Below are 26,327 nucleotides of genomic sequence, written 5' to 3'. Positions count from 1 at the left end.
AAGTTGTGGTAGACCCCTAGTTGGCTTTAAAGGAGATTAATTAGGCAAATTCATGGAGGATATCTTATCAATAGCTATTTGTCATGATGATTATGTAGAAATTCCATATGCAGAGGCAGTATGCAACTGAATATCAGCTGCTGGGGAGAAACAGTGGGAAAGGGCTACTGACCTCATGCCATGCTTGTGAAGTTCCCAGCAGCATCCAGTTGGCTCCAGTAGTTGCTCAGTAGGGTGCCCTATTCACACCCAAGGTTCAGCACTCATGCAATGTGAGTACAGTGTACTCAGATACACTGTATACAGGTACAGTTATTCACCTGTTATATTGAACACAGATCCAGCAGTACATTTCCTATCTGTACCATGTATCTGGGTACCTGTACCTGGTTCACATCTATCTATCTATCTATCTATCTATCTATCTATCTATCTATCTATCTATCATCTATCATATTTTAATACCACCTAATATATACATCTCTTGGCAGTGTACAAAATTTAAAACACAATATAAAACAGAGTAAAAACAAAATTTCACAAAATACAGTAAAAAAAAATTCATCAAATAAAAACAAATTAAACAGTTTAAAATTAAACTTTTAAAATCAACTTAGCTACAGTCAGGCACACAAAATCATGTTCGAGTAAACAGATATCTGTATGTAAGTACAACATATTTATTTATTTATTAAATTTATATACCTCCTTGTATAAAAATCTCAAGGCAGTGTACAGAATTAAAACAAAATATAGTATAAAATTCATGAAAAGATACAAATAATAGATAAAAACACATTAAAATTTAAAAGTTTAGTCTCAGCTGAAGGCCTAGGAAAATAAGTATGTCTTCAGGGTCCTCCTAAAAACAAAAAGAGAAGGAGATTATTTCAGCAGGGAGTGCGTTCCAAAGACCTGGGGCAGCCACAGAGAAGGCCCAGTCCTGAGTTGCCACCAACCGAGTTGGCGGCAACTGTAACCGGACGTCTCCAGATGATCTTAATAGGTGACAGGGTTCACAACAGTGAAGGCGCTCTCATAAGCCCTCTTCAGACATTATAAATTGTAAGTGTGCGTGCTGCTCACAGAGATCAGGGAGGAAGTCACACCCCTCTGCCAGTCACTTACCCCCTCTCTACGATGATCATGCTTATGGCACTGTTTCTCTGAACAGGGTGGCACTGTAACCATGATGACTGGTGATCCTATCAGCTGTAACCTTGATCAAGGTGAATATCAGTCTCGATCAGAGTTGCAGCTCATGGGATCGCCAGTTGTCCTGTTTACAGTGCCACCCCATTCAGACAAACACCTTCATAAGTGTGGTGGTCAGGCACAGGGAATGGGTGACTGCAGAGGGGTGGGACTTCCTCCCTGCTCTCCCCCTCACGCTTACTATTTATATATAAGTGCTCACACTTACTATTTATAACATCTGAAGAGGGCGATAATATCTGAAGTGGGTAGGTGTGTCTGCATGTCTTGGGAATTCTTTTCTTGCACAGAAAGGACTAAGGATTTGCAGGTCCAGAGGCTCTGGCTGATAGGCATATGAGACTCTATATTTTAATAGAGCCTTAAATTTCTTGTTTTTGTTTTTAACTAATGTTTTAATGTTGTTTTTATCTTGTTGTAAACCACCCAGAGACATAGGTTTTGGGCGGTATAAAATATGTAAAATAACAACAACAACAACAACAACTGCATGACTTTTGGCTTAAACACCTAACAAGCTTTCATAAACAACTATCAAAATAGTTCAATGACAGTTTGCAAGGAGGTGCTATTGAACAATGGCTAACAACTGGGAAAACTCATCTCATCATGAAAGACCCAGCCAAAGGAGCAGTTCCAAGTAATTATAGACCAATAACCTGCCTGCCAACCATGTTCAAATTATTAACTGGAATAATAGCAGATGAAGTGATGCAGCACTTATTAACTAACAAACAGCTTCGAGTTGAACAGAAAGGAAATTGCCCGAACACCAGAGGCACAAAAGACCAGCTGCTGATTGACAAAATGATTTTAGAAAATTGCAAGAGAAGAAAAACCAATCTAAGTGTTGCATGGATTGACTACAAGAAAGCCTTCAATTCATTGCCTCACACATGGATACTAAAATGTTTAGAAACAACTGGTGTCCGCAAAAACATTCAGATATTTATTAAAAAAGCAATGAGCATGTGAAGTACACAGTTAACAATCAATGGCGAGACACTTGGACAGGTTAGCATTAGAAGGGGCATTTCCCAAGGGGACTCACTATCCCCTCTGTTGTTTGTAATCGCTATGACCCCACTTACACAAATACTAAACAGAACAGGCCTCGGATACCAAACATCTAAAACATCCAGTCAAATCAACCATCTGCTGTACATGGGCGATCTGAAGTTGTATGGAAAGTCAGAACACTGTCCGTATATTCAGTAGCGATATAGCAATGGAGTTTGGACTCGACAAGTGTGCTGCATTAATAATGAAGAGAGGAAAAATAACAAAAGCAGAAGGAATAGAACTGCCCAATGGAAGCAAGATCAAGAACCTGGAAGAGAAAGAACCTTACAAATACTTGGGCATTCTCCAGGCTGATAAAATCGCACACACTGAAGTGAAAAGAAAAATTGGAAGTGAATACATCAGGAGAGTTAGAAAAATCCTCAAGTCCAAACTCAATGGTGGGAACACCATACAAGCCATAAACACCTGGGCTATAACCGTTATCAGATACAGTGCAGGAATAATAGACTGGACTCAGGCAGAGCTAGAGATGCTAGATCGTAAGACCAGGAAAATCATGACCATCAATCATGCTCTGCAGCCCCGCAGTGATGTCGATAAGCTATACCTCCCTCGCAGCTCAGGTGGAAGAGGAATGCTGCAAGTCCATCAAACAGTAGAGGAGGAGTAAAGAGGCCTTGAAGAATATATAAAGGACAGTGAAGAAGAGGCACTTCAAATGGTAAATAACGAGAAATTATTCAACACCAATGAAAGAAATCAGGCCTACAAGAAAGAACAAGTCAAGAACCGAGCAGAAAAATAGAAAAATAAGCCACTGTATGGTCAATATTTGCAAAATATAAGTGGAAAATCAGACATCACCAAGACCTGGCAATGGCTTAAGAATGGCAACTTGAAGAAAGAAACAGAGGGTTTAATACTGGCTGCACAAGAACAGGCACTAAGAACAAGTGTACTAAGAGCAAAAGTAGAAAAATCAACCACAAACAGCAAGTGCCGCCTTTGTAAAGAAGCAGATGAAACAGTGGACCACCTAATCAGCTGTTGTAGAAAGATCGCACAGACTGACTACAAACAAAGGCATGACAAGGTAGCAGGGATGATACACCGGAACATCTGCAAAAAATACAAGCTACCTGTAGCCAAAGATTGGTGGGACCATACAATTGAAAAAGTTGAAGAAAATGAAGATGTAAAAATATTATGGGACTTCCGACTACAAACCGACAAACATCTGCCACACAATACACCAGATATAACTGTAGTTGAGAAGAAAGAAAAACAAGTCAAAATAATCGACATAGCAATACCAGGGGATAGCAGAATAAAAGAAAAAGAAACAGAAAAAAATCACCAAATACAAAGATCTACAAATTGAAATTGAAAGGCTGTGGCAGAAAAAGACCAAAATAATCCCAGTGGTAATTAGCGCCCTAGGTGCAATTCCAAAACAACTTGAAGATCACCTCAGTACCATAGGGGCCACAGAAACTACCATCAGCCAATTACAAAAAGCAACTTTACTGGGAACAGCCTATATTCTGCGACAATATCTATAATAACAGCAACAATATTGAAAATAAAATTCAGCCATCCCAGGTCCTTGGGAAGGACTTGATGTCTGGATAAAACAAACCAGTCAATAACACCTGTCTGACTGTGTAAACAACAACCACAATAATAATATATTGGCCAGATTTGGTATAAGCACTAGGAACCTAGCCTTTATGCTATTGCCTGGTTTCTTTCCAGACTACTTGCTGGAACAGCTGCAAAGTGCTCCATTCAGGGAAGTTGTACTCGGAACATAAACAGCTGGGGGAGCAGTCTCGCAGCAACTAACAACCCGAAAAACAGCAACTTTTTCATGCCGGATATACGACGTCCTTGCTCTATATTGCAGCAATTAAATTCGTAACAAGGCATTGGAAATGTGTACGGCACCCTGCTGTCCACTTCTGAGATACGTCCTGACCCTATTGTAGGGTCTAGTCTGGAAAGCGCCCTGGTCAGAATAGCAATATGTGATGCCTGTTGTATGCAAGGTCTTGGTTACAGCAACTAGCTTAAAGACTGGCCTGGAGAACACCCAATCTTGGCTTGACCAGGACATTGTTTTGGATACCAGCACTGATAATAGCAACTGGTGAGACTCACTATCAAGGAAAGTAAGTTCATCATCTGGCCAACGGACTGGGCAGAATCTACAGTACAGAGTCTCCTTCAGCCTGCATAGGTTGAACCAGGGAACCTTTTGTCCTTGTACTGATTCTATGTTAGCTAAAGATTTCATTAGGACAGCAATGCGGGGGGCGGGGGGACAATTTCTTCTCTTCCTTACACATAACAAATCTTATCAGCCTCTCTTCCCACTTGTCAATGACTGTGAAAGAGGCAACACCTTACTGCATACCAGGGGGAAAATATTGACATGTTGAAGAAACAAACACCAGACATGCTATGGAAATAAAGGCAGGCATGCACTTGGTGGAGACAGACGTACAGCTGAGTTACTGAGGCAGGTATCTAATAGAAAGTGTGGGTTTGAGTTGTAAAGCAATCTTAAAAAAAAAAACAAAACCTTTTTGCCTTTCTTTGAATGCAAGCAACCTACCCTAGTCAGCCTTATAAGGAAGATCTTGACCGAGGGTGACAACAGAAGCACAGTTAGCACCATGGATGTCCAGGGGCCAGCAAGGCAGAATTGTCCCATTGTTTGTACAGCAAAATGGTGAGGAGGGACACTGCCTTTATGACACACTATAAATTGGTTTCATCAAAGCTTCCAACATGATGACCATAATAATGAAAAAATGTAGGGAGCAGTATGAGATGGATCTCCTGCCAGCATGAAGACAGGGCAAGGGCATTCTCATAAACAATCCCCCGGAGACTGTCCCTCACTGAATATCAGCCTCCTGGCTGGAAACTGCTCTGATGTTTGATACAATATAGCTTACTCACCACAGCACCAAAAAACCTCCAGTGATGGAGCTTAACCCAGACTAACACTTAACCCAGACTAATTTAACTCCACTTAACCCAGACTAAGAACAAAAACTAGTTATCGTCTCAGTGGTCAGCTTTGATCTGGATTTTAAATGGCATACCTCCCAAGTTAATCCCTATTTTCCCATTCAGGTGAATGGGAAAATAGGGAGATGCTGGCAGGTATGAAATGGTCCCGGAGGTACAAACATGCTGACTTGGAGGGCTTTTCTGCCTCAGATGTCTCCCCCAAGTTCCTTTTCGAAAACAAAGAAAGATGGGATTCTAATATGTGAATTTGCCCATAATGTATAATTAAACCCCAATACTGGTCTGCCTTACAGGCTTTTGATAAGATCTACTGCGATAATGAGGTGGGTCTCACGATCAAGGAGATCCGCCTCCATAGGGTTTGCAGGGAGAGTGGGCTAAGCCTACACTCCCTGCAGACAAGCAGGGCAGTAGCCCTGGGCGGCCAGATCAGCCGCCCACACAACTGCCAGCTCCATTATGGAGCCGGCGGGGGCTGGGAGGATCGGGGGCCGCGCGGCCTCCAGAAGCTCCAGTATGTCCTGCGTGAGTGTGCAGAGCATACTGGAGAGACCCCTGAGTGGGGAGGCTGCTTTTAAGCCTCCTGGTCAGGAATCTACTCGTGAGTTGCTGTGGTGCGGAGCCGTGCCGTGGCAACTCACAATTAGAAAAACCAGGTTTGCAGAGCTCACAATTAGAAAAACCAGTTTAAGGGGAGGGGTAGTTTGGCAGGTTAACCTACTGGAAGCCACCGGGCTTGCCCAGACTCCCCTAGCCCAATTTTGCCTGATCGTGGGAATAGCCCCAATGTATGTGAAGTGCTCTGAACATCCAAAAAGTGCTGTATAAGGGTTTTTGCTGGCATTTTGCTTAGTGACATCTCAACATTAGGAAGCTGTCAGGGCTGCTCCACATGTAGAAAGCAGTCCCAGGGCTGTTCTAGAGGTGGGCTGCTGTGAATCTCCTTAAAATAATGTGCAGGCATTTGCTTTGTACCACTTTCATTGTACCACTTCCATTGAAAACAATGGAAGTAGTGCAAAGAACACGCCCATGTGCTGCTTGAAGGAGGTTCACAACAGAAGATGTCTTCAGGGGTGTAGCTATAATTGAGTAGATGGGTTCAAGCTGGGGAAACTGGGCCCCCCAGCTCCTGAGGCCCCACCAGCTCCACTCCTCCCTGTTTTCTTCATTGAAACTCTTCTCATGATCGTCTTAGCCTGCTCTCCCCGCAGACGATCAAAAGGCAGCCCTGGGTGGCCAGATTGGCCGTCCACACAACTGCCAGCTCTGTCGCAGAGCCGGCGGGCACTGTGGGGATTGGGGGCCGTGCGACCCCCAGAAGTTCCAGGATGCCCCCAAGCCCGGGAGGCAGCTTGCAACCTCCCAGTTGGGGGTCTACCAGTGTGTTGCCACATGCCGCGGCAAGACACGAGCAACCAAATGTGGTTAATGGAGTGCTCGCTCTGTTAACCTCATTTAAGGGGTGGAGGAATTAGGCGGGCCAGCCACCTTGGGAGCACCAGTGGATCCCACGATCTCTGGAAAGCAGGCTAAGCTCCCTGAGCTCACTTCCCAGTGATCGTGGAATATAGCTTCATTATCTCCCTCACTCCGAGGGGCTGCTGGAGAGAGGGGCAAACAGGAGCCCGCTCTCCCCTAGCTATGCCCCTGGTTGACTTTTACACGTCAGCAGCCCCAGTGGCTTCCTTATGCCCAGGTGACGCTGCCCAGAATGTTGGCCGTTATTAATAAGTCAGATGCATGCCTTTTTCCTTTCTGCAAGGCGCACACCATCTCTCTTTGAGAACTGCAACAGAGCTCAAAAAGTTACATTTCAATTAGGATCGCATGAAATCTATTTGCTTCTTTTAGCCAGGTTTGATATTTCAGTTAAGCTTGCTCCGTGCTGTTTACTCGACAAGCACTCGTGGTATGTGTAAACTACATTTGTCCATTTATCTTGCCTTGACATTTAAGGAAGGAAAAAAACGAAACCCTGCAGAACCTTTCATGCCTGAGCAAGTGATATGGTTTTGTGTGAGTGGCACTGTCAGGGATTCCAGGTTCTTCAACCATGCACAAGGTATTCTCTTTTTTCCCTTACAAAATAATCAACGGATATTTCAGGCCTCAGAGGGTCTCCTTCTCACTCCCCCTTAGCCCCCTCTTTTAAATACCTTTTCCGCCTCCAGAATGTATAGTGTAGCATAACCCTTCCTTTTGTGTGTTTTGTCTCTATGTTTTTTTTTTTTTAAGAAGTTAAGCCTGCAGGCAGAGTTTGTTCTTTTTAATTATTGTACAGTGCCTACCTTTTGAAATTGTCCATAAATAATAATAATTGTTATTGCTAGCAACTCCAAAAAGAAAGGAATACTATCAAATAGCATTGCAAGTTTTTGAAGTGTTCCAAAAACCTGCAAGTCCTGTTTAAAGACCACAGCAGGACAGAAAAAAAATGAATATACATACAACAAGGATGGTCAGCACATGTACAGTAGGACACTTTCTATCTGTACCTGCATTTGAGGAGCCTGTGCCTAAGTTCACTTTTAAATAAACACATGGACAGTCACACAAACACACAGAGGCGGATTTAGCCACGGACCTCGGGGACCAGGCCTCCTGCCAGGGCTCTGAATGATCAGGGGACCTCCCAGAGCCTCTGCCCCGCCTGTCCCCATCATGCCACTGCCCTGCGCTAATATTTGCCATCGTCACTGCCAGGGGGTAGGGGGTGAGTGGCGAGTGGAACAGGTCTCCCCACACACACACACATGGCCGTGGCCTGTCCAGTGGGTGCGCCTACGCAGTGTGAAAATGGAACAACGCATGCCGGTGACGTCACGGCATGCAACATTCCATAATCACACTGTGCAGGCGCGCCCACCGGACAGGCCGTGGTGGCAGGGAGGCCTCCTCTGCTCCTTCATGTTATGAAGGGATCACTGAATAGATGTAACCATCGTTTGCACTTATATGCACAAAACACTTACCAATGATTCAAACAAAACAGGAACTGAAGTGGAAGAATTTGAGATGCGAAGGGGAAACTGCACAAGCCCGTGGCATGCTTCCAATCTCTTGGTATGATTAGGAAATCAAGAACATTGCATCTGCTCCAGACACTGAAGCCTCTTCACAGCACTGACCAATTGATGAGTGAGACAAGAGGATATAGAGTTTTAGGATTGCGTCTGGGTGTCCCCTTCCCCCTGATAAATTTGCCTAATGAGCAACTGGCACTGCATGATTGGAGGCCTCATACTTGTCATACAATTTGAGGCCTTCAAACCTTGGGGTGTACCCATTATGTCACCTTTGCCAGGGCTTAGAGGCTTCTGAACAGCAGCAATGCAACCAAGGGTTGCAATCTGGATTCGTTTTTGGGCTAGGAACAGATTCTGGACAGCCTGGGAGCTTACTCTGAAATGACAATCCAGCAAAAAATCTGGATAATCAGTTCAATAGCACCACTAGTCTAGACAAGTATCTCTCTTCATTCACTATGCAAACAGGGTGGCTTTATTTATTTTAGATTGTTTTGGAGAAGTTCCCAATGCTGCCTCACCACCCTGGGTGGCCCACCAGCCCTATTCTCTTGTCAATTTGTAAAATAGTTGAGACCCTTCTTCTTTCACCCTTGTTCTTCAGCCTGCCTGCCTTCCCGCCTTCCTTCCCTTCCTTAGCTTTATTATCAGACTCTCCTATGTTTCAGGAGAGCAATATTGCTGTGGCTCAGCTGTACTGTCCCTTTCCCACAGGCTGACTACAGGATTCTTGGTAAATCCCTACTCTTGGTAAAATCCGTACCACCAATAATGGTGGTGTCCGGTGGTTAACTGTTTTGTGTAGCTATGGCACCCAAGACAGGTGTCCCCAACATCCAGTGGATGGGCCAATGATTTGAATTAAGTAAAACAGCTGACATAGCTACTATAGCATGTGGACCTGGGTCTCCTCAAGAGCTGGACCCTATAAAGGAATGGTACATTTGGACAGAAAGCATTGAAGTTGCTTCAAAATACATCCCACAACTCTAAGAATGTGTCTTCACTCTTATTCTCATTTGCTCATCCTACATCAAGCCTTAAAATTTTGCCAGCACAAAAAGGAGACATTCAGTTATCCAATATAATAAAAAGGGGTTTTAAATTTAATACCGTTCCAGGATCAATTGTCACAGAATAAAATGTCACAGCTGCCCATCAAGCCATTCCATTGGACCAGTGAAGGAGGCATCTAGTGCTAGCTGTTCATTTTTATTTTTAAGTTCTCTTCCATCACCACCACCACTAAATGTGCAAAAATCCTTTTGGCAAACTCTATGGGCTTTCCCCATACTGAAAAGAAAGCTAAATTACTTTCTCCTACTTCGTTATAAATAACAGAAGGAGCAAGTCCGCAGACGCTGCACAGTGTCAGTTCTGTTCAAAACTGTAAACGGACTCTGGCCGATGTACAAAAATGGACACCAGGTTTTTATTCTCACCCTCCCCCCTCCCCCACCTCAGGCCTTTGTAATCCCACCCCCATTCCTTCTTGAAAGGCATTCTGTTCTGCCAGCCACAATGACATCTGCTGGTGGAGACAGGAAGCCATAAATCTGTAGGTCTCCTCTCAACCAAGCCTTGTTAATGCTTCCATTTATAAAAATTCAGGATCCGGCGCCATCTCAACCTAGAAGCCCATCTTTGCATTTTTAGCCTCCCCCAGAGAGTCAATGATTATTATTTTTTGCTCATGTTGCATATTGAAATCTAAAAAGTCACTGTGAGATAAATGGTACAAGTAGCCTGTATCCCTTGGACTGCAATCATATCTCAGGAGACAAAACAGTTTCCAATTGCTAATCCCTGCCTGTGCAGAATAATTGCTCCCATGCTCCAGATCATGAGAAGAGCCTATTGTAAAGGAGAAATTATCTGAGTGAAATACACGTAGCGGGACAAAACCAAGCGACAGTATGCTGTATCCTGCCTACCTCCATAATATCTTTCCTTCTAAGAATGCAATAGATCTGGTGTCTGTGTGTGAGAGTGAGGCAGAACTCAGGATTGCAAAAGGGCTTTAAGAATCCGTCTGAGATCTACATAGTACAGCATGCTGTTTCCAGCAGTAGACATCCAGAAATATGGAAGTCCAGAAGCATGATGGAGATAGCTATTTCCTGCTGCTGTTTAGCCATTTCAGACATATGGAGGAATTTCCTAAACGTAAAAACTGAAGCCATTTACACAATCAAAAACTGTGTTCTACCCTGGTTTGGGAGCTGTGTGTACTCCCAATTTCCGTTTGTGTGAAAGCAAGGTAAGAGGAAAACCTGGGTAGAAGTGATTGTGTGGAAGCAAAGTAGGAGAAAAAGCAAACCAGGTTTTCCTCCTACCTTGATTCTACACAATCACTTCTCCCCAGGTTTTCCTCCTACTTTGCTTCCACACAACAGAAAATTGGGAGCACACACAGCCAAACCCAGGTAGAACACTGTTTTTCATTGAGTGAATGGCCTCACTGTGTGAGAGTGGAACAGTCTGTCTCTCTTTTGCTAAATGTAGAGGTGGTTCCCACGATCAGTGGGAGCCGCCTGGGGAGGGTTAGCGGAGAGAGCGGGCTTAGCCCGCTCTCCCCGCACATGAGCAGGCAGTCTGCTCCGGGTGGCCAAAGCGGCCGCCCACACAACTGCCAGCTCCATTATGGAGCCGGTGGGGGCTGGGAGGATCTGGGGCCACACGGCCCCCGGAAGCTCCAGCATGCCCTGCACTAGCGCACAGGGCATGCTGGAGAGACCCCTGAGCCAGGAAGCTGCTTTTCAGCCTCCCGGTCCAGGATCTACTTGTGAGTTGCCGTGCCGTGAAGCCGCACCGCAGCAACTCACGATCGGAAAGCCCAGGTTAGCAGAGCGCTCACTCTGCTAACCTGGGCTTAAGCCAGGGGCAATTAAGCGGGTTACCTGCTTAAGAACCATCGGGCTCACAGCCAAGCCCGGTGGTTCTCACAATGGGAGAAAATCGGGCTAGCCTCCACTAGCCCGATTTTCTCCCATCGAGTGAATAGCCTCATAGGCTAGGCAGCCAGAGGGCTGTAGCAGATTCCTGCCCTGAGCAGGGGCCTTCAAAGTACCTTCAAAGTACCTTCCAACTTTAATATTCCATGATGCCATTCACAGGAGCAAGCAAAATCGGGCTAAGGAAGCCTGGCCTGGGATTGGGCCCGATCCTGGCAGTGCCTCAGCAGCAAACCCGCCTCTGCACCACCCGCTAAAATGAGGTTAGGAAAGCGAGGCTGGCAGAATGCAGGGATCCGGGCCAGTTTCAGGGAGAGGAAGGGGGGATTCCCATATTGTACTGCACACTCACATGGTGCATTATGGGAGCTCGGGGGTGGGGTGGAGACATCCTGGCACCCTGACCCTCCGAGCTACCAGCAGCAACCAGTGATCCTCCCACCGAAGATGAAGCCCTCGGCCGTCTGCAGAGAGGTAAGCTTTTTAAAGCTTCTTCCCACTCCCTGCTTGCCCTTTCTCACTGCACATGAGAAAAGGCTCTATTATTCTTACGATCTGCTAATCAAAAGACTCTGCTGGCTGTGGAAAGGTGCTGAAGCTGAGAGGGGACTTGAACTCCTCTCTGAAGAGTGATGTTCCTTAAACTCAAGACTGTTCCTAATATAGTCCCCTAACCTAACAATGATCAGATTCTGAACAGCCATTCAAAATCTGAAGATTCCCAGTTCATGAGATACAGGAATACTCCTTGTGAAGCTCTTTCAACACATGAAAGGTGCTATATCAATATATTAGATTTCCATTATTAAGAAATGCTGGTCTGAGGATGCCAGAATTCCCCCAACTTAATCCACTTGCTATCTATCTATCTATCTATCTATCTATCTATCTATCTATCTATCTATCAGTCTGTCTATCTATTTGAATTTTCTTATTTATTTATTTATTTATTTATTTATTTATTTACACAGTCAGACAGGTGTTATTGACTGGTTTGTTTTATCCAGACATCGAGTCCTTCCCAAGGACCTGGGATGCCAGAATTTTATTGTCAATTGTTATAGATATCGTTGCAGAATATAGGCTGTTCCCAGCAAAGCTGCTTTTTGTAATTGGCTGATGGTGATTTCTGTGGCCCCTATGGTGTTGAGGTGCTCTTCAAGGTCTTTTGGAATTGCACCCAGGGCGCCAATGACCACTGGGATTATTTTGGTCTTTTTCTGCCACAGCCTTTCAATTTCAATTTGTAGATCTTTGTATTTTGTGATTTTTTCTATTTCTTTTTCTTCTATTCTGCTATCCCCTGGTATTGCTATGTCGATTATTTTGACTTGTTTTTCTTTCTTCTCGACTACAGTTATATCTGGTGTATTGTGTGGCAGATGTTTGTCTGTTTGTAGTCGGAAGTCCCATAATATTTTTGTCTCTTCATTTTCTTCAACTTTTTCAATTGTATGGTCCCACCAATGTTTGGCTACAGGTAGCTTGTATTTTTTGCAGATGTTCCAGTGTATCATCCCTGCTACTTTGTCATGCCTTTGTTTGTAGTCAGTCTATGCGATCTTTTTACAACAGCTGATTAGGTGGTCCACTGTTTCATCTGCTTCTTGACAAAGGCGGCACTTGCTGTTTGTTGTTGACTTTTCTACTTTTGCTCTTATTGCATTTGTTCTTAGTGCCTGTTCTTGTACAGCCAGTATTAAACCCTCTGTTTCTTTCTTCAAGTTCCCATTCTTAAGCCATTGCCAGGTCTTGGTGAGGTCTGATTTTCCACTTATATTGTGTAAATATTGACCATGCAGGGGCTTATTTTTCCATTTTTCTGCTCGGTTCTTGACTTGTTCTTTCTTGTAGGCCTGCTTTGTTTCATTGGTGTTGAATAGTTTCTCATTAGTGACCATTTTAAGTGCATCTTCTTCACTGTCCCTGATATATTCTTCAAGGCCTCTTTTCTCCTCCTCTACTGTTTGATGGACTTGCAGCATTCCTCTTCCACCTGAGCCGCGAGAGAGGTATAGCCTATCTACATGACTGCGGGGGTGCAGAGCATGATTGATGTTCATTATTTTCCTGGTCTTACGATCTAGCATCTCTAGCTCTGCCTGGGTCCAGTCTATTATTCCTGCACTGTATCTGATAACAGTTATAGCCAAGGTGTTTATGGTTGTATGGTGTTCCCGCCATTGAGTTTGGACTTGAGGATTTTTCTCACTCTCCTGATGTATTCACTTCCAATTTTTGTTTTCACTTCAGTGTGTGCAATGTTATCAGCCTGGAGAATGCCCAAGTATTTGTAAGGTTCTTTCTCTTCCAGGTTCTTGATGTTGCTTCCATTGGCCAGTTCTATTCCTTCTGTTTTTGTTACTTTTCCTCTCTTCATTATTAATGCAGCACACTTGTCTAGTCCAAACTCCATTGCTATATCGCTACTGAATATATGGACAGTGTTTAGCAGTGATTGGAATTCTGACTGGGACTTTCCATACAACTTCAGATCGTCCATGTACAGCAGATGGTTGATTTTACTTGATGTTTTAGATGTTTGGTATCCGAGGCCTGTTTTGTTTAGTATTTGTGAAAGTGGGGTCATGGCAATTACAAACAACAGAGGGGATAGTGAGTCCCCTTGGGAAATGTCTCTTCTAATGCTAACCTGTCCAAGTGTCTCGCCATTGATTGTTAACTGTGTACTCCACATGCTCATTGCTTTAAAAAAAAATAAATATCTGGATGTTTTTGCTGACACCAGTTGTTTCTAAACATTTTAGTATCCATGTGTGATGCAATGAGTCGAAGGCTTTCTTGTAGTCAATCCATGCAACACATATACTGGTTTTTCTTCTCTTGCAATTTTCTAAAATCATTTTGTCAATCAGCAGCTGGTCTTTTGTGCCTCTGGTGTTCGGGCAATTTCCTTTCTGTTCAACTGGAAGCTGTTTGTTAGTTAATAATTGTTGCATCACTTCATCTGCTATCATTCCAGTTAATAATTTGAACATGGTTGGCAGGCAGGTTATTGGTCTATAATTACTTGGAACTGCTCCTTTGGCTGGGTCTTTCATGATGAGATGAGTTTTCCCAGTTGTTAGCCATTGTTCAATATCACCTCCTTGCAAAATGTGATTGAACTGTTTTGATAGTTGTTTATGAAGGCTTGTTAGGTGTTTAAGCCAAAAGCCATGCAGTTCATCGTCGCCTGGAGCAGTCCAATTTTTAATTTTCTTTGTTCTTTCAATTATTAATTCTGGTGTTATTATTAGATCTTGCATTTGTTGGTTACATTTTTTGACCTTTTTCATCCAGCCTGCTTTTTTATTATAATCTATTGGATTGTCCCATAAGTTCCCCCAGAATTGCACTCTTTCTTCTTTATTTGGTGTTTCTATGTTTCTTGCAGTTTCTCCTTCTATGCTTTGGGAGAAACGTCTCTGATGTGACTGGAATTGGAGATTCTGCCTGTGTTGTGTGATTCTGGCTTCATATCTGCTAATCTTCTTTGACACTGTTGTTATTTGCTGCTTTATTATTTCCAGGACTTCTCTAATTTTCCTTGAATCTAGGTGGCATTTTTGGAGCAGATACTGTTTGGTGTTTTCATTCTTCATCTTCTTGTCTTTCACATCTTTCAATTTACTAGCATCGGATCTAAGCCTGGAGATTTTATTTTCTAATCTAATCTTCCATTTAGGTGATGTACTACTTTCTTTTTTTTACAGGTCCACTGATCTTATATCCGAGCTCCTGTATTGTTATTGTTGCTGCACTATACATTAGTTGGTTTGTTTCTTGCAAATTATTGGTTGTTATTTCTGCAGGTGCAGCATTGACATCTTTTAATACCTGAGCAAGTTGTTTTTTGGGAACTGTTTTTAGAGCTGGAAGTCAAACCCTGGTGGTTGTTTGGTTCATGTGCTCAGTTATTTTTTGCTTTAGTTCTTGTTGCTTTTCTGTTAAACGGCATTTGGGTTTCTGAGGTGAGGGCAAAGGGGAAGTTGCCTGGTTTTGATTTTGAAACAGTTCAGCAACAGTGGCATCCTCTATTTCCAACACCTCCTCCACCTGCGCCTGAGCAACTGCTTCAGTTGATGGTTATTCTTCTTCCATGTCTTGAGCCTGTGTTGCTCTTTGCAGTTCTTCCAGCTCAACTCCTGTGAATACTTTATTTCTTATTATGAATCTTCTCTGGTCTGCTAGCCTTTGTTCTGTTATTTCTGTATCTGGATGCTTCGCTTTCCAAATTTGGTACATTCTTTTTAAATAACCTCTTCTAGTTGGACTAGACTTGTAATAGGAGACCATTATTTCCTTGTTGGCATTTTCCGTATATTTTTTTTCGGTTAAGCGACGTTTCTTCCAGTAACTTTGCTGTCTCCAGCCCTGCTTGCTCAACTGAAGATCCTGAGTCCTGTTGCCCACTTGCCACCAGATGTCCAGGGACTCCAGCACCTGGTGCGGTCCTTGTTGACCCGGGTGACGACAGATCCGGTATAGATTTATTAAAGTTACATCTCACCATATTGTTGATGGGAGAGGCACTCTTTGTCTGGTTCCTCTGATGAGACCTGTCCAGTATGGTTGGACCTCTGGCATAGCTCTCACCTTCCTCAGAGCACGCAAGAGCGTTGTACTACATACTTAAGTTTCTCTTTCACAACAGGCCTGTGAAGTGGGCTATGCTGAGAGAGAGTGCCTGGCCCAGTGTCACCCAGATTTACTGCTTCCTCCAAAGACTCTAGGCAGTGGACAACAATACTAATAACAATTAAATAAATTAATTAAAGGGCAAATGCCTGGTGAAACAGGTAGGTCTTAAGAAGGGCCTTAAAAGCATCTAGGGAGGGGGCTGAATGACTCAGGGGGTGGGGGTGGAGTGTTCCAAAGAAGAGGGGTGCCACAGAGAAGACCATCCTACAGGCACCATGCACAACACCAGGGACCGGGACACTAAGGAGGGCCAGCTGAGAAGACCTCACAGGATGGGATACAATCGGTCGAGAGAGCCAATCCCAGAGACATACAAGTGCTAAGCCCATAAGAGTTTTAATTATTCTGCTTAATTGATGAACAATTAACAGACAAATCAACAGCCCATGTCCTTCAGTGTTCTAGACATGCTAGGCAGGTTCTCAAGATGGTAAACCAGGTAGGACGAGTGTCCTTTACAGCTTTGGGAGCTCTGTGCACTCTCAAATTTTTGATTACCTGTCAAGAAAAACCTAGGTAGGTGATTGTCTGGGAGGTGGGTGCTGGCTTTGACAACACGGTCCTACCCAGCACTTTTACCCAATATATTATCAAGGATGGAGGAAATGTCATCGGAGCCTGTGCCCACGTCCAACATGATCACTTTCCCCTCCTCCTACCAAGGGGATTTTTGCTGACAGATGACCAAAAATCACTTGACCTACCCAATTTACCACCGTGAGAAGCAGGGGTGGATTAAGCTTTTTGCCGCCCATAGGCCAAGAGGCTTTTGCCACCCTTTTACCTTAAATAAAAAAGGTTTGCCTTTTTAATATAAGGTAAAAGGGGGGACTTTCTCCTCACCCACTCCACCCTTGCTGCAGCTGCAGCTGCCGCTGTCCACAGAGAGGGCAGCAAAATTTGATGAGGGGCAAAATTTGCTATTTATCAAATGTTGCCGCCGTAGGCAAATGCCTACTCTGCCTCTCCGTTAATCCACCACTGGTGAGAAGCCTATTAACTATGCTAGGACAGGCATTGGTGGTTGTGTGGTCTCTGGAATGTATGTTGATGGATCCTCTATCTTCTACAGAAGTGGTATTAAATCTGGGGAACAGGAGTGTCCTCTGTGGAATCCAGGAAATTGATTCCTATGAAATGTGGAGTCCTATGAAATGTCATGCCCTATGGGTTCTGGCTACTAGGAATATATATTAGTGTTTCAAGGACCAAAATGGGCCCAAAACAAAGTGAAAGTGCTGAAAATACTACTGCTCCCCTGACCCCAAAGGGCTCAGAATCTAAAAAGAAACATGTTAGACACCAGCAACAGCCACTGGAGCGATGCTGTGCTGGGGCTGGATAGGGCTAGTTGCTCTCCCCCTGCTAAGTATAAGAGAATCACCACTTTAAAAGGCGTATCTTTAGCAGGGGATAATATGAGGCTTAAAACTGATTCTTCTGAGACTTGAAACTGATTCTTTTTCTTTTTTCTTTTCTTGAAAAAAGAAAAAGGAATACTTTGAAGTAATATGGAACTGTTAAAAAGAGACAGTTCCGTGGGTCAAGTAGCAAATGCAATCAGGAATAATGCAAATAGTCTGCAATAATCCAAAGTTGCCATTTCAGTGGCAGGGGAGTGTAAAGGACAGGGCAAGATTCACAGCAAGATTCAAAAGTTTGTATTTGGATATACAGTTTTAAAGATTAAACTGCAAAAATAAAAGTTTGTAATTTCTTTTTTGCAGCATGTTGCCTATACAGAGGTCAAGGAGTTGCCCTTTTATTTTGTGGGGAAAGGGATCTTTGCATTTGGCATGAGTAGCAGGCTCCCAGGTTTGTTCTGTGGTTCCCTATGTATGTATGTGTGCATGTATGTATGTATGTACATACATATTTTAAGAATTTTTATTGCACCATTTACAAACAGATTAAAAATAGAAATACAATAAATGTAACACAGTAAAACATCTAAAATCAAGAAGACGCTGGTCAAAGACCATTAGAGAGCTAAAAGCAGCTATAAAACCCCTTAGAGATCAGCTACTGGTAAGAAAAGACCATCTTAACTGGTGTGTCTTTAGGAGTCATCAAAAAATTGGGTAAGTGGGACCAGCCGTTGTTTCCTTCCTAAGGAAGGGCATTCCGTAGGGAAGGGGCCACTGCAGAGAAGACCCCGCCCTCATGTGGCCACCAAATGAACCTCAGACAGCAGTGGCATGTGCCAGAGGCGCTTTAATCACTCAGGGTCAAATTCCATGACAGCAGCAGACCAGTATCTTTAAAAATCATGGGCAGCAGTCTGTTTTAAAGCACAGAAGGGGTATGTGGACAATGGAGGGTGCTGAGCTCCTCTTCCCCTTTCCTGCAGTCCCCCAAGCCAATGTTCATTTGGGCTAAAACAGCCAAGGTTGTGGGGATGTTGGGTGAAAATTCAGCATTCCATCCATCCATCTTTTTTTAAAACTTTAACTTGAATCCTTCTTTACATGCCACAAGGCAAATCTATATTTAAAGATATTTATCTAGCACTATTGCATGTAGTTTGGTTCTCAGTTTGTAGAACCACTAAAGTCCTATTAAGACATTATGAGCTCATTCACATGACCTACCTTCCCCCAGATGACCAGAGCCTAATCAGGGCTCCACCACTCGCATGCCCACTGCAACAAGCCTAACCGCCACATATCCCACAATGCACTGTGCCAGCAGCATGGTATGTTGGGAAAGCTTCATGCTGCCTGGCCACTCCTTCACCCCAGCTCTATGACCAAGATGGCTGCTGGCAGCCCAGTGACACAGAGTGTGAGGTGGAGAGCTGGCCTTGTGGTAGCAAGCCTGAATTATCCCCTTTGCTGGTTGCATTTGAATGGAAGACCACATGTGGTCTTTTTAGATTGTGAGCCCTTTGGGGACAAAGTTCTATCTTATTTATTTATTATTTCTCTGTGTAAACCGCCCTGAGCCATTTTTGGAAGGGTGGTATAGAAATTGAATGATGATGATGATGATGATAATGATGATGTGAGCACTGTAAAATAATCCCCTTAGGGGATGGGGCCACTCTGGGAAGAGCATCTGCATGCTTGCATGCAGAAGGTTCCAAGTTCCCTCCCAAGTTCCCTCCCTGGCTTCTCCAAGCTAGGGCTGAGAGAGACTCCTGCCTGTAACCTTGGAGAAGCCACAGTCAGTCTGTGTAGACAAGACTGAGCTAGATGGGACCTATGGTCTGACTCAGTATATGGCAGCTCCCTATGTTCCTATGTAAGCATGTGCTAGTCCTCATACCTTACTTTAAGCCTGGGTTGGAAATCTGGGCTACCTGGGGGAGGAGCAGCAGAATCAGGGGCAATTCCGAGGCTTCACAACCAGTCCTACCTGGGCTAGCTCTGTCCTACCCAGATGGGGCTGGTCATAAGAATGACCTTGATGTGTACACAGATACAGATCTGTACACAGGTACAGTTATTCCCATGTAATGTTGAACACCATTACAATTCCTGTTGATACTATGCATTTAAGGAGCCTGTACCTAGGTCCCCTTTTAAAATGAATGTAGGTATAACCTTTCAAAAATATGCACAATACAGTTCTTTTCTCTAGTGGCTTGTTCACATCCTCATCACCCTCATTTTGCCCCCGGAGCAACCGTGCTGCCGGTTGTTCTCAGCCAAAGTGTGAACACATCTGCTTCTGGGTGCTCCCTGACTCTTCCTGTGCAGATGTGTTTGCCATCGAGTAGCAAGGCACTGAGGTGGGGAGAGAGACAGACCACTCATGTGGGAATCCAGTGCAGACAAGCCTTTGGCTTCTAATTATTCTATTATCTATTTCTCATCAAGTTTGTATTTCCTTGCATGCCCTCTCCCCACAGGTGGTTCTACTGGTTTGAAGGACGTGTGCTGAATACATTCAAGGGAGATGTTGTTATAAGCGCTTCCACATAGATTTTGCTGTTGTGTTGAATTCCTTCCTCCTTTGCATAGCAGAGAAAACACCTGAAATTATCCCAGATTATCTCATTAGGGTCACACCTAACATTCACACAACCAAAACTCTGTATGTGTAGTGAGTTCAGTGTACATCTCAGCCAGTTGTGAAGTGAAACATCTGCTTTGCAGCTAACTGCTTTGCAGCTAGATTATTTTCATCTTCCAGTGTGAGGTGAATAATTTTTGCCACATTCCTCCATTGTAGGTGAGAAATCATACTGGCCATGCAGGAGGGCATCATTGGATGGCCATTTAAGTATGTGGCCATCTGTAAAGGAACAGTACACTCCGAGATTCTGTAGGGGCCTTATATGTGCCAAACGGCGAAGAATCTGGCTACTTAGCAATATGCAGAACCTTTACCTATAACCTGATGATGATGATGATGATTGATGATGATTAATTCGATTTCTATACTGCCCCTCCAAAAATTGTTCAGGGTGGTTCACACAGAGAAATAATAAATAAATAGATGGATCTCTGTCCCAAAATGGCTCACAATCTAAAAGAAACATAAGATAGATACCAGCAACAGTCACTGGAGGTACTGTGCTGGGGGTGGATATGGCCAGTTACTCTCCCCCTGCTAAATAAAGAGAATCACCACGTTAAAAGGTGCCTCTTTGCGAAGTTAGCAGGGGTTGAGCACACATGATTTTGGATTTATGAGCACACCTCTACCAATGAGCACACATGATTTGGATCTTCTCCAGAGAGAGAATCAGATGTCACTCTCCAAGATTTTTCTCATTCCATGCTTCTGATTCAGTTCTCCCAACACCTGGGGAAGAAGGGGGGGACCCTAAATCTGATTGGTAAAATCCAACCCAGCCCCCTTTCACCCCAAATCTTGTTCCTGCAAGGGAATCCCACCTACCTCTCCCTTCCTAGCCCATGACACTGCCTGAAATCCTGCCTCTTCCATCTCCAACCATTCTCCCCATGTTGAATTCTCCTCCTACCATGGGAGCTGATTCTGTTTGCTTCTCCTATCAGAGCTTCAGCAGCTGCCTTCAGACCCAGAGTCTGATGGATGCAGATTTATGCTGGTTTCTGACATTCGGACATGATACTGTGTCATCATGTTCCACTAAACGGATGTCTTGCTACCCACAGGCATTTTTGCCCAATTTTGAGACTTCCCTAAAGAATCACCAAAACAGGGAACCCTTATTAGGAACATAGGAAGCTGCCTTCTACCAAGTCACACCACTGGTCCATCTAGCTCAGTATTGTTTACACAGACTGCCAGCGGCTTCTCCAAGGTTGCAGGCAGGAGTCTTTCTCAGCCCTATCTTGGAGATGCCAGGGAAGGAATTTGGAACCTTCTGCACTTCCCATCCCCTAAGGGGAATCTCTTACAGTGCTCATACATGTAGAGGCGAGTCTCATGATCAGTGAGACTCGCCAGAGGGGGTTAGGTGGAAAGAGCGGGCTTAGCCCGCTCTCCCCGCAGACGAACAAGCCTGCAGCCCTGGGCGGCCAGATGGTCCGCCCACATGACTGCTGGCTCCATCACCGAGCCAGTGGGGGCTGTGGGGATTGGAGGCCGTGCGGCCCCTGGAAGTTCCAGGGTGCCCTGTGCAAGTGCGCAGGGCATCCTGGAGAGACCCCCCTAAGCCCGGGAGGCTGCTTGCAGCCTTCCGGTCGGGGATCTACTCAGGTGTTACCACACGCCGCGGTGACACATGAGGTTAGTGGAGTGCTTGCTCCGTTAACCTCAGCTAAGGGGAAAGGTAGTTTTGATGGTTTGCTGCCAGGAGCTGCGTGGCTCCCATGGCAGCACACGATCACAAAAAATGAGCTAGGCTCCCTTAGCCCGCTTTTTGGTGATCGTGAGAATCGCCTCTATGTCTCCCATTCAAATGCAAACCAGGGTGGACCCTGCTTAGCAAAGGGGATAATTCATGCTTGCTACCACAAGACCAGCTCTTGGAGGCAAACATGCTCCCCCTGTCTCAGCCCACATTCTTGGGAATACAAAGCAGACGGGAAGCACCTGAACCTGGAACTGTCAAGATTTCAATATTGGATTCTGGATTTTGGTCTGGAGCAAGGCTCTGGTCTTAAACTCTGGTCAGAACTCTCATGTGGGGTTCTCCAGACCCTGGGGAAAATCTGGATCAGGTGCACAACACCTCTCCACTCATTGTACTGGCAGTGAGAAGGACAAATTGGGCAGGATATGTGCTCTAGCACTTGAGAGGAAGCATCCTTCAAAGGCTGACACTTGGGTTCTCAGAATTGTTCTGAGAAATGCTGTTAATTATATCAAAACACTTTTGTGCTTCTCTTGAAATGAACATTTACATTTACCTTGAAATGTTGCTTTAAGCCAAATTTGGTCCCAGGCAACTTTAGTCCCAGGTCTTATCCACGTTGCCCCAGCAGGGAGAATTTCTTTACCAGCCCTGGATTCCCAAGAGAAAATCCAGTGCTTGGGAGGAGCAGATGAGGACACTCACAGCACTGCATCGTTGGTCAGCAACCTGGATTATTGTTTTCTGTGTGTTCCAGATAAGAACTTGCAGATTCAAAACTACTTGAAGAAACCATGCTAGTCTTTTCAAAGGCCTTTTAACCTTTCTTTTAATTCTTGGATATTTTGCTTGAATTCAGTGATAATTCTTGATGAAGTTATTATTTTAAAAAACAGATTTTTCATAAAGCATTAGGATTTGTTGGGGGTTGCAGGAGAATAGGTAGCTTAGAGGTCTTTGCTACTTTTAAAAGGAGATCACATGAGCACTCAAGCCTTTGAGAGATGCAACGGGAAGGTCTCTTTGAAATACATCTTATTTCAAAGACTTATGTTCCCACATTGTATGTTCTTTGTGATTTCTTTCAGATCACCCTGCTTTGGGTGTAACCACCTTCTGGGTGCAATTGGCCTTATTGGTGATAAGATATGGCCTCCTTGGTAGTGTACACTGATTGTGGCCAGCAATTCCAAGGGACATTTGCCTGGTGCCGATTTTATTTTATCTTTTCAACACCAAGTGAAGACAATTCTATTCTTCCTTGTTTTTAGTGGATTAGTTCCCTGCCTTCATTGTCCTGTTTTTATCATCACTACATTCATTTATCAGTCCCACTTGCAACTGCAGCCTAAAACTACTAAACTAATCCTGCTAATTTGGGGTAGCAGGAAATCACTTTCTCCTACTTACAAAATATTGGGCAGGTCCACATAACCACCAGATGGTCTGGAAGTGGGGAAAATTTCAGGGATATGTCAGTACATGTGAACTTTCACTATCAGTGGGTGTGGGAGTCCAGTTGACTCCAGTGTGGGAGTCTCCAATGGGTGTGGAAGTCCACCCAAGTCCAGTTCCTTAACTCTCTACCTAAGATTCTCCCGAGAGTCTCCCCCTGACTTCCAGATCTTAGGTATGAATGTTGGGAGAATGTCGAGCGGAGAATCTCAGGAGCTGGACTTTGGCACTTTCAGATGTCACAACTGAGGGAAGCATGTGCTCTTGCATCCCAACATATCTCCGACATTCCTCCCGCTTCCAGACTGGCTGGTGGTCTTGTAAATTAATACTGAGGAAATGCAGTATCACTGCAACAGAAGCACTATCTTGAGAAATCAGGTTCTGCAACAGCAGTTCACATATTCCACAAAAAGAGGCAGCAAAGCTTGACCCGGTTGTCCCACAAATATATCTTCCCTGAAATTGGGCGGGAGGGTGGGGGCAGGATGTCAAGGAGAAAGGTAAGCTGAACTCTTCTCCCTGACATCCTAGTTTTCTACATGTAGGGAGGAAAACATTAATTCCCATTAATTCACCTGAAGTGGTACAACCCATGAAAAACGTTGCACTTGATGTTACCAGATTTCTAAACTGGCCTTGAGTAACAATTGCATAATTTTTGCACTGGATATACTCTGGAATGCCCTCTATTTCCTTGTGTAGATGAGAAACTGTGGCTAGGAGATGGTGATTTGCAGAAAGACAGCCAGTGAGTCCATAGCTGAAACCAGCCAAGAAGCTTGTCTTCCTGATCTTAGGCTCTGTATACACTGCACCACCACCTGGACTCTTCCTTCCACCTCTGACACCACACTGCTGCTTATAATAATACTCAGTGTGTTCTGTGTCAGTGTAACTGAATATGATTAGCATCCAAACTGCAGGTCCTCCAGCTGTTTCTAATATGTCTGGATAACTCTCAGATAAGTGGGGGCTGTAATGTTACTTCCTCCTTAGGGCCACTCCACACAAGATGATTTCCTTTACAGTTATCACTTCCAGGTGGAGAAGTTGTGTGTACAGTGCATGTATCCCATAACGTGTGGCAAACTCCTGTGTGTTGCATGTAAATGCTTTGCGTATCAACAGCCGGAGTCTGTGACTGGCAGCACAGAAACACCCATCGCACCCAGACATGCTTGTGTTTCATGTGTCCCAGTGCACACACATTTTTTCCTGCCCAGAAGTGATTTGTATGTGGGGAAACTGCAATGCATGATGAGGTTGTCCTTAGTTTACCCTCACTCCCTTGCTCCTGCTCCTCCTCCCAACTACCTTTCCACAGCCTCTTCTCCACTTCCAGGCATTCCTTTTCATTGCATACAAACAGCTCCAGCCTTCATCTGCCTATCACCGCCAAACACCTGGGTGAAACAGAGAAAGACGAAAGAAAGGAAACTTCACACACTTTGTACCAGAGGCAACCCAACACCTCCTGGGTGCTTTTCTCTGGTGGTGAGAACTTGTCAGCAATCTATTTTCAAAAGTGTGGGGAAGGGAGAAGTTTATCATCCTCCAATTTGAGTTCTCTCTCTCTCTCTCTCTCTCTCTCGGGTGGGAGATGGAAATATTCCAAATTTGGAAGGGAGGCATGAAAAGATGCATTAAGCAATGTGAAGGGAAAGCACTCTCAACATGTCAGCAGCATGTTTGACAGACAGGCTGCTGTTGCTAAAACAGTTTTCAGACTGAACCCTGAATGTCTTGGGCAGGGGTGCTGATCCCCCCCCACGTTTGAGGAGCCCCCTCTCGTTTTACTGAACCCCCCTGCCAAATTTAATAATCCAACTCTTCAGTCCCCAAAATAATTTTCTCTCCTCCACAAAATAAAATAAAATAAAGAGAGGAAGCTTGCCCCTCAAGCTTCCCCTCTGCCTGCACTCCTGGTCCTGGATAAAATTAACCTGAAAATGCCCTGATCAGAAAAAGGGGTTCCGCTGGGTTCCGTCTCTTTCCCATTTCTTCCAGTGCACAGGAACTTGAGCTATCCAGAAGGGTGTCCGTCCGATTTGGAGGTGGAGAAGGGTCCAAAACGGGTGGCACTCCAGGGCCGATGGTAGAAACGAGGTGTTTCTCTTCCTCCCCAGCGAAGTGCCTGTGATCAGCAAAACCCTGTCTCTTTAATAAACTGACTGCCTTCTGTCTGCTCGGAGTAAATTTCATCCTGTCATCAGGTCGCGGAGGAGGAGTTTGTTAATGTACAGTTTGCTCAGTGGATCGATGTTTGCTGGCATCGCCTCGCCCTGCCTGTGTCTGTCTGTATGTGTGTGTATGTGTGTGTGAGAGTGAGTGAGTGAGTGAGCGTGTGTGTGTGTGTGTGTGGATGTGTGCGTGTGTGTGTGTATGGATGTGTGTGTGTGTGTGTGTGTGTGTGCATGTACGTGTATGAACACCAGATTTCCTTCCATCCAAAGCTTCTCTGTCCTCTTCCATATCACTCACAACCTGGCATCTGACAGCAACAAACCTGCAGTTTTCTCAGCAAACACACACCAATCCGCCATACAGATCTACGCGAAGGAGGCGGCGAGGAAGGAAAAAAAAGAGAGAGGGAGGGGGAGAGAGAAGAAATAGCAAAAAAGAAAGGGAAAAAAACCCACACCCTCGCTGATTTTTTTTTAAAAAAACTATTTACATATCTATATTTTCTTATTTATTGATCCACTTAAAAAACAAAAAGCAACGGTTTTTTTCTCCCTTTCCCCCCACCACGGCACGGTGGGGATATCCTTTTGCATTGGAGCTCCTGGATGTTTGCATCAAAGCAAGTCTTGCAACAGTTCAAACAAAACAAGAGAGACCAAAAAAAAAGAAGGAAAAAAAGCCCCCCCTTCCCCCCCGACTGTAGATCTTTCACAAAATCCTAAGAATCAGACTCCGAACAGGTTGGTCTCGTCAGAGAAGTGCCCAAGGAGAGAGAAGGGGGCTTGGTGCCGCGGCTGGGGGGGCTGCTGGAAGGAGCCGAGGAGGGGGCACAAACAAAACAACACGAAACCCCCAAAGCAAAGAGAGGGAGAGAAAACCAGCCCGGCGATCTTCCCAGGGTTCTCGGATCTGGAAAGAGAAGTCAGGTTGGAGAAAGTACAACGATGCCAAGGAGGAAACAGCAAGCACCCAAGCGGGCAGCAG

General features: G+C 44.5%; 1 protein-coding gene and 1 long non-coding RNA gene across 2 annotated transcripts in view; one reads left to right on the top strand and one right to left on the bottom strand.

Moving 5' to 3' along the window:
- Positions 1-660: 660 nt before the first annotated feature.
- Positions 661-25,440, bottom strand: LOC128323580 (uncharacterized). Its single transcript, XR_008306360.1, has 4 exons — positions 25,103-25,440; positions 24,474-24,562; positions 8,259-8,409; positions 661-862 (listed from the first exon to the last, which is right to left on the bottom strand). It is a non-coding gene; the product is annotated as an uncharacterized LOC128323580 (long non-coding RNA).
- TSHZ2 (teashirt zinc finger homeobox 2) overlaps positions 25,346-26,327 on the top strand; it is a 488,874-nt gene continuing 487,892 nt past the window's right edge. Inside the window, exon 1 of the mRNA XM_053246963.1 lies at positions 25,346-26,327. Within this exon, the coding sequence (XP_053102938.1) occupies positions 26,288-26,327 (40 nt within the window). The 5' untranslated portion in view covers positions 25,346-26,287.

The sequence above is a fragment of the Hemicordylus capensis genome, chromosome 4 (genome assembly GCF_027244095.1).
Source record: "Hemicordylus capensis ecotype Gifberg chromosome 4, rHemCap1.1.pri, whole genome shotgun sequence".
Classification (NCBI taxonomy): Eukaryota; Metazoa; Chordata; class Lepidosauria; order Squamata; family Cordylidae; genus Hemicordylus; species Hemicordylus capensis.
The sequence above is the reverse complement of the archived record's forward strand: the minus strand, read 5'-3'. Positions and strand labels throughout refer to the sequence as shown.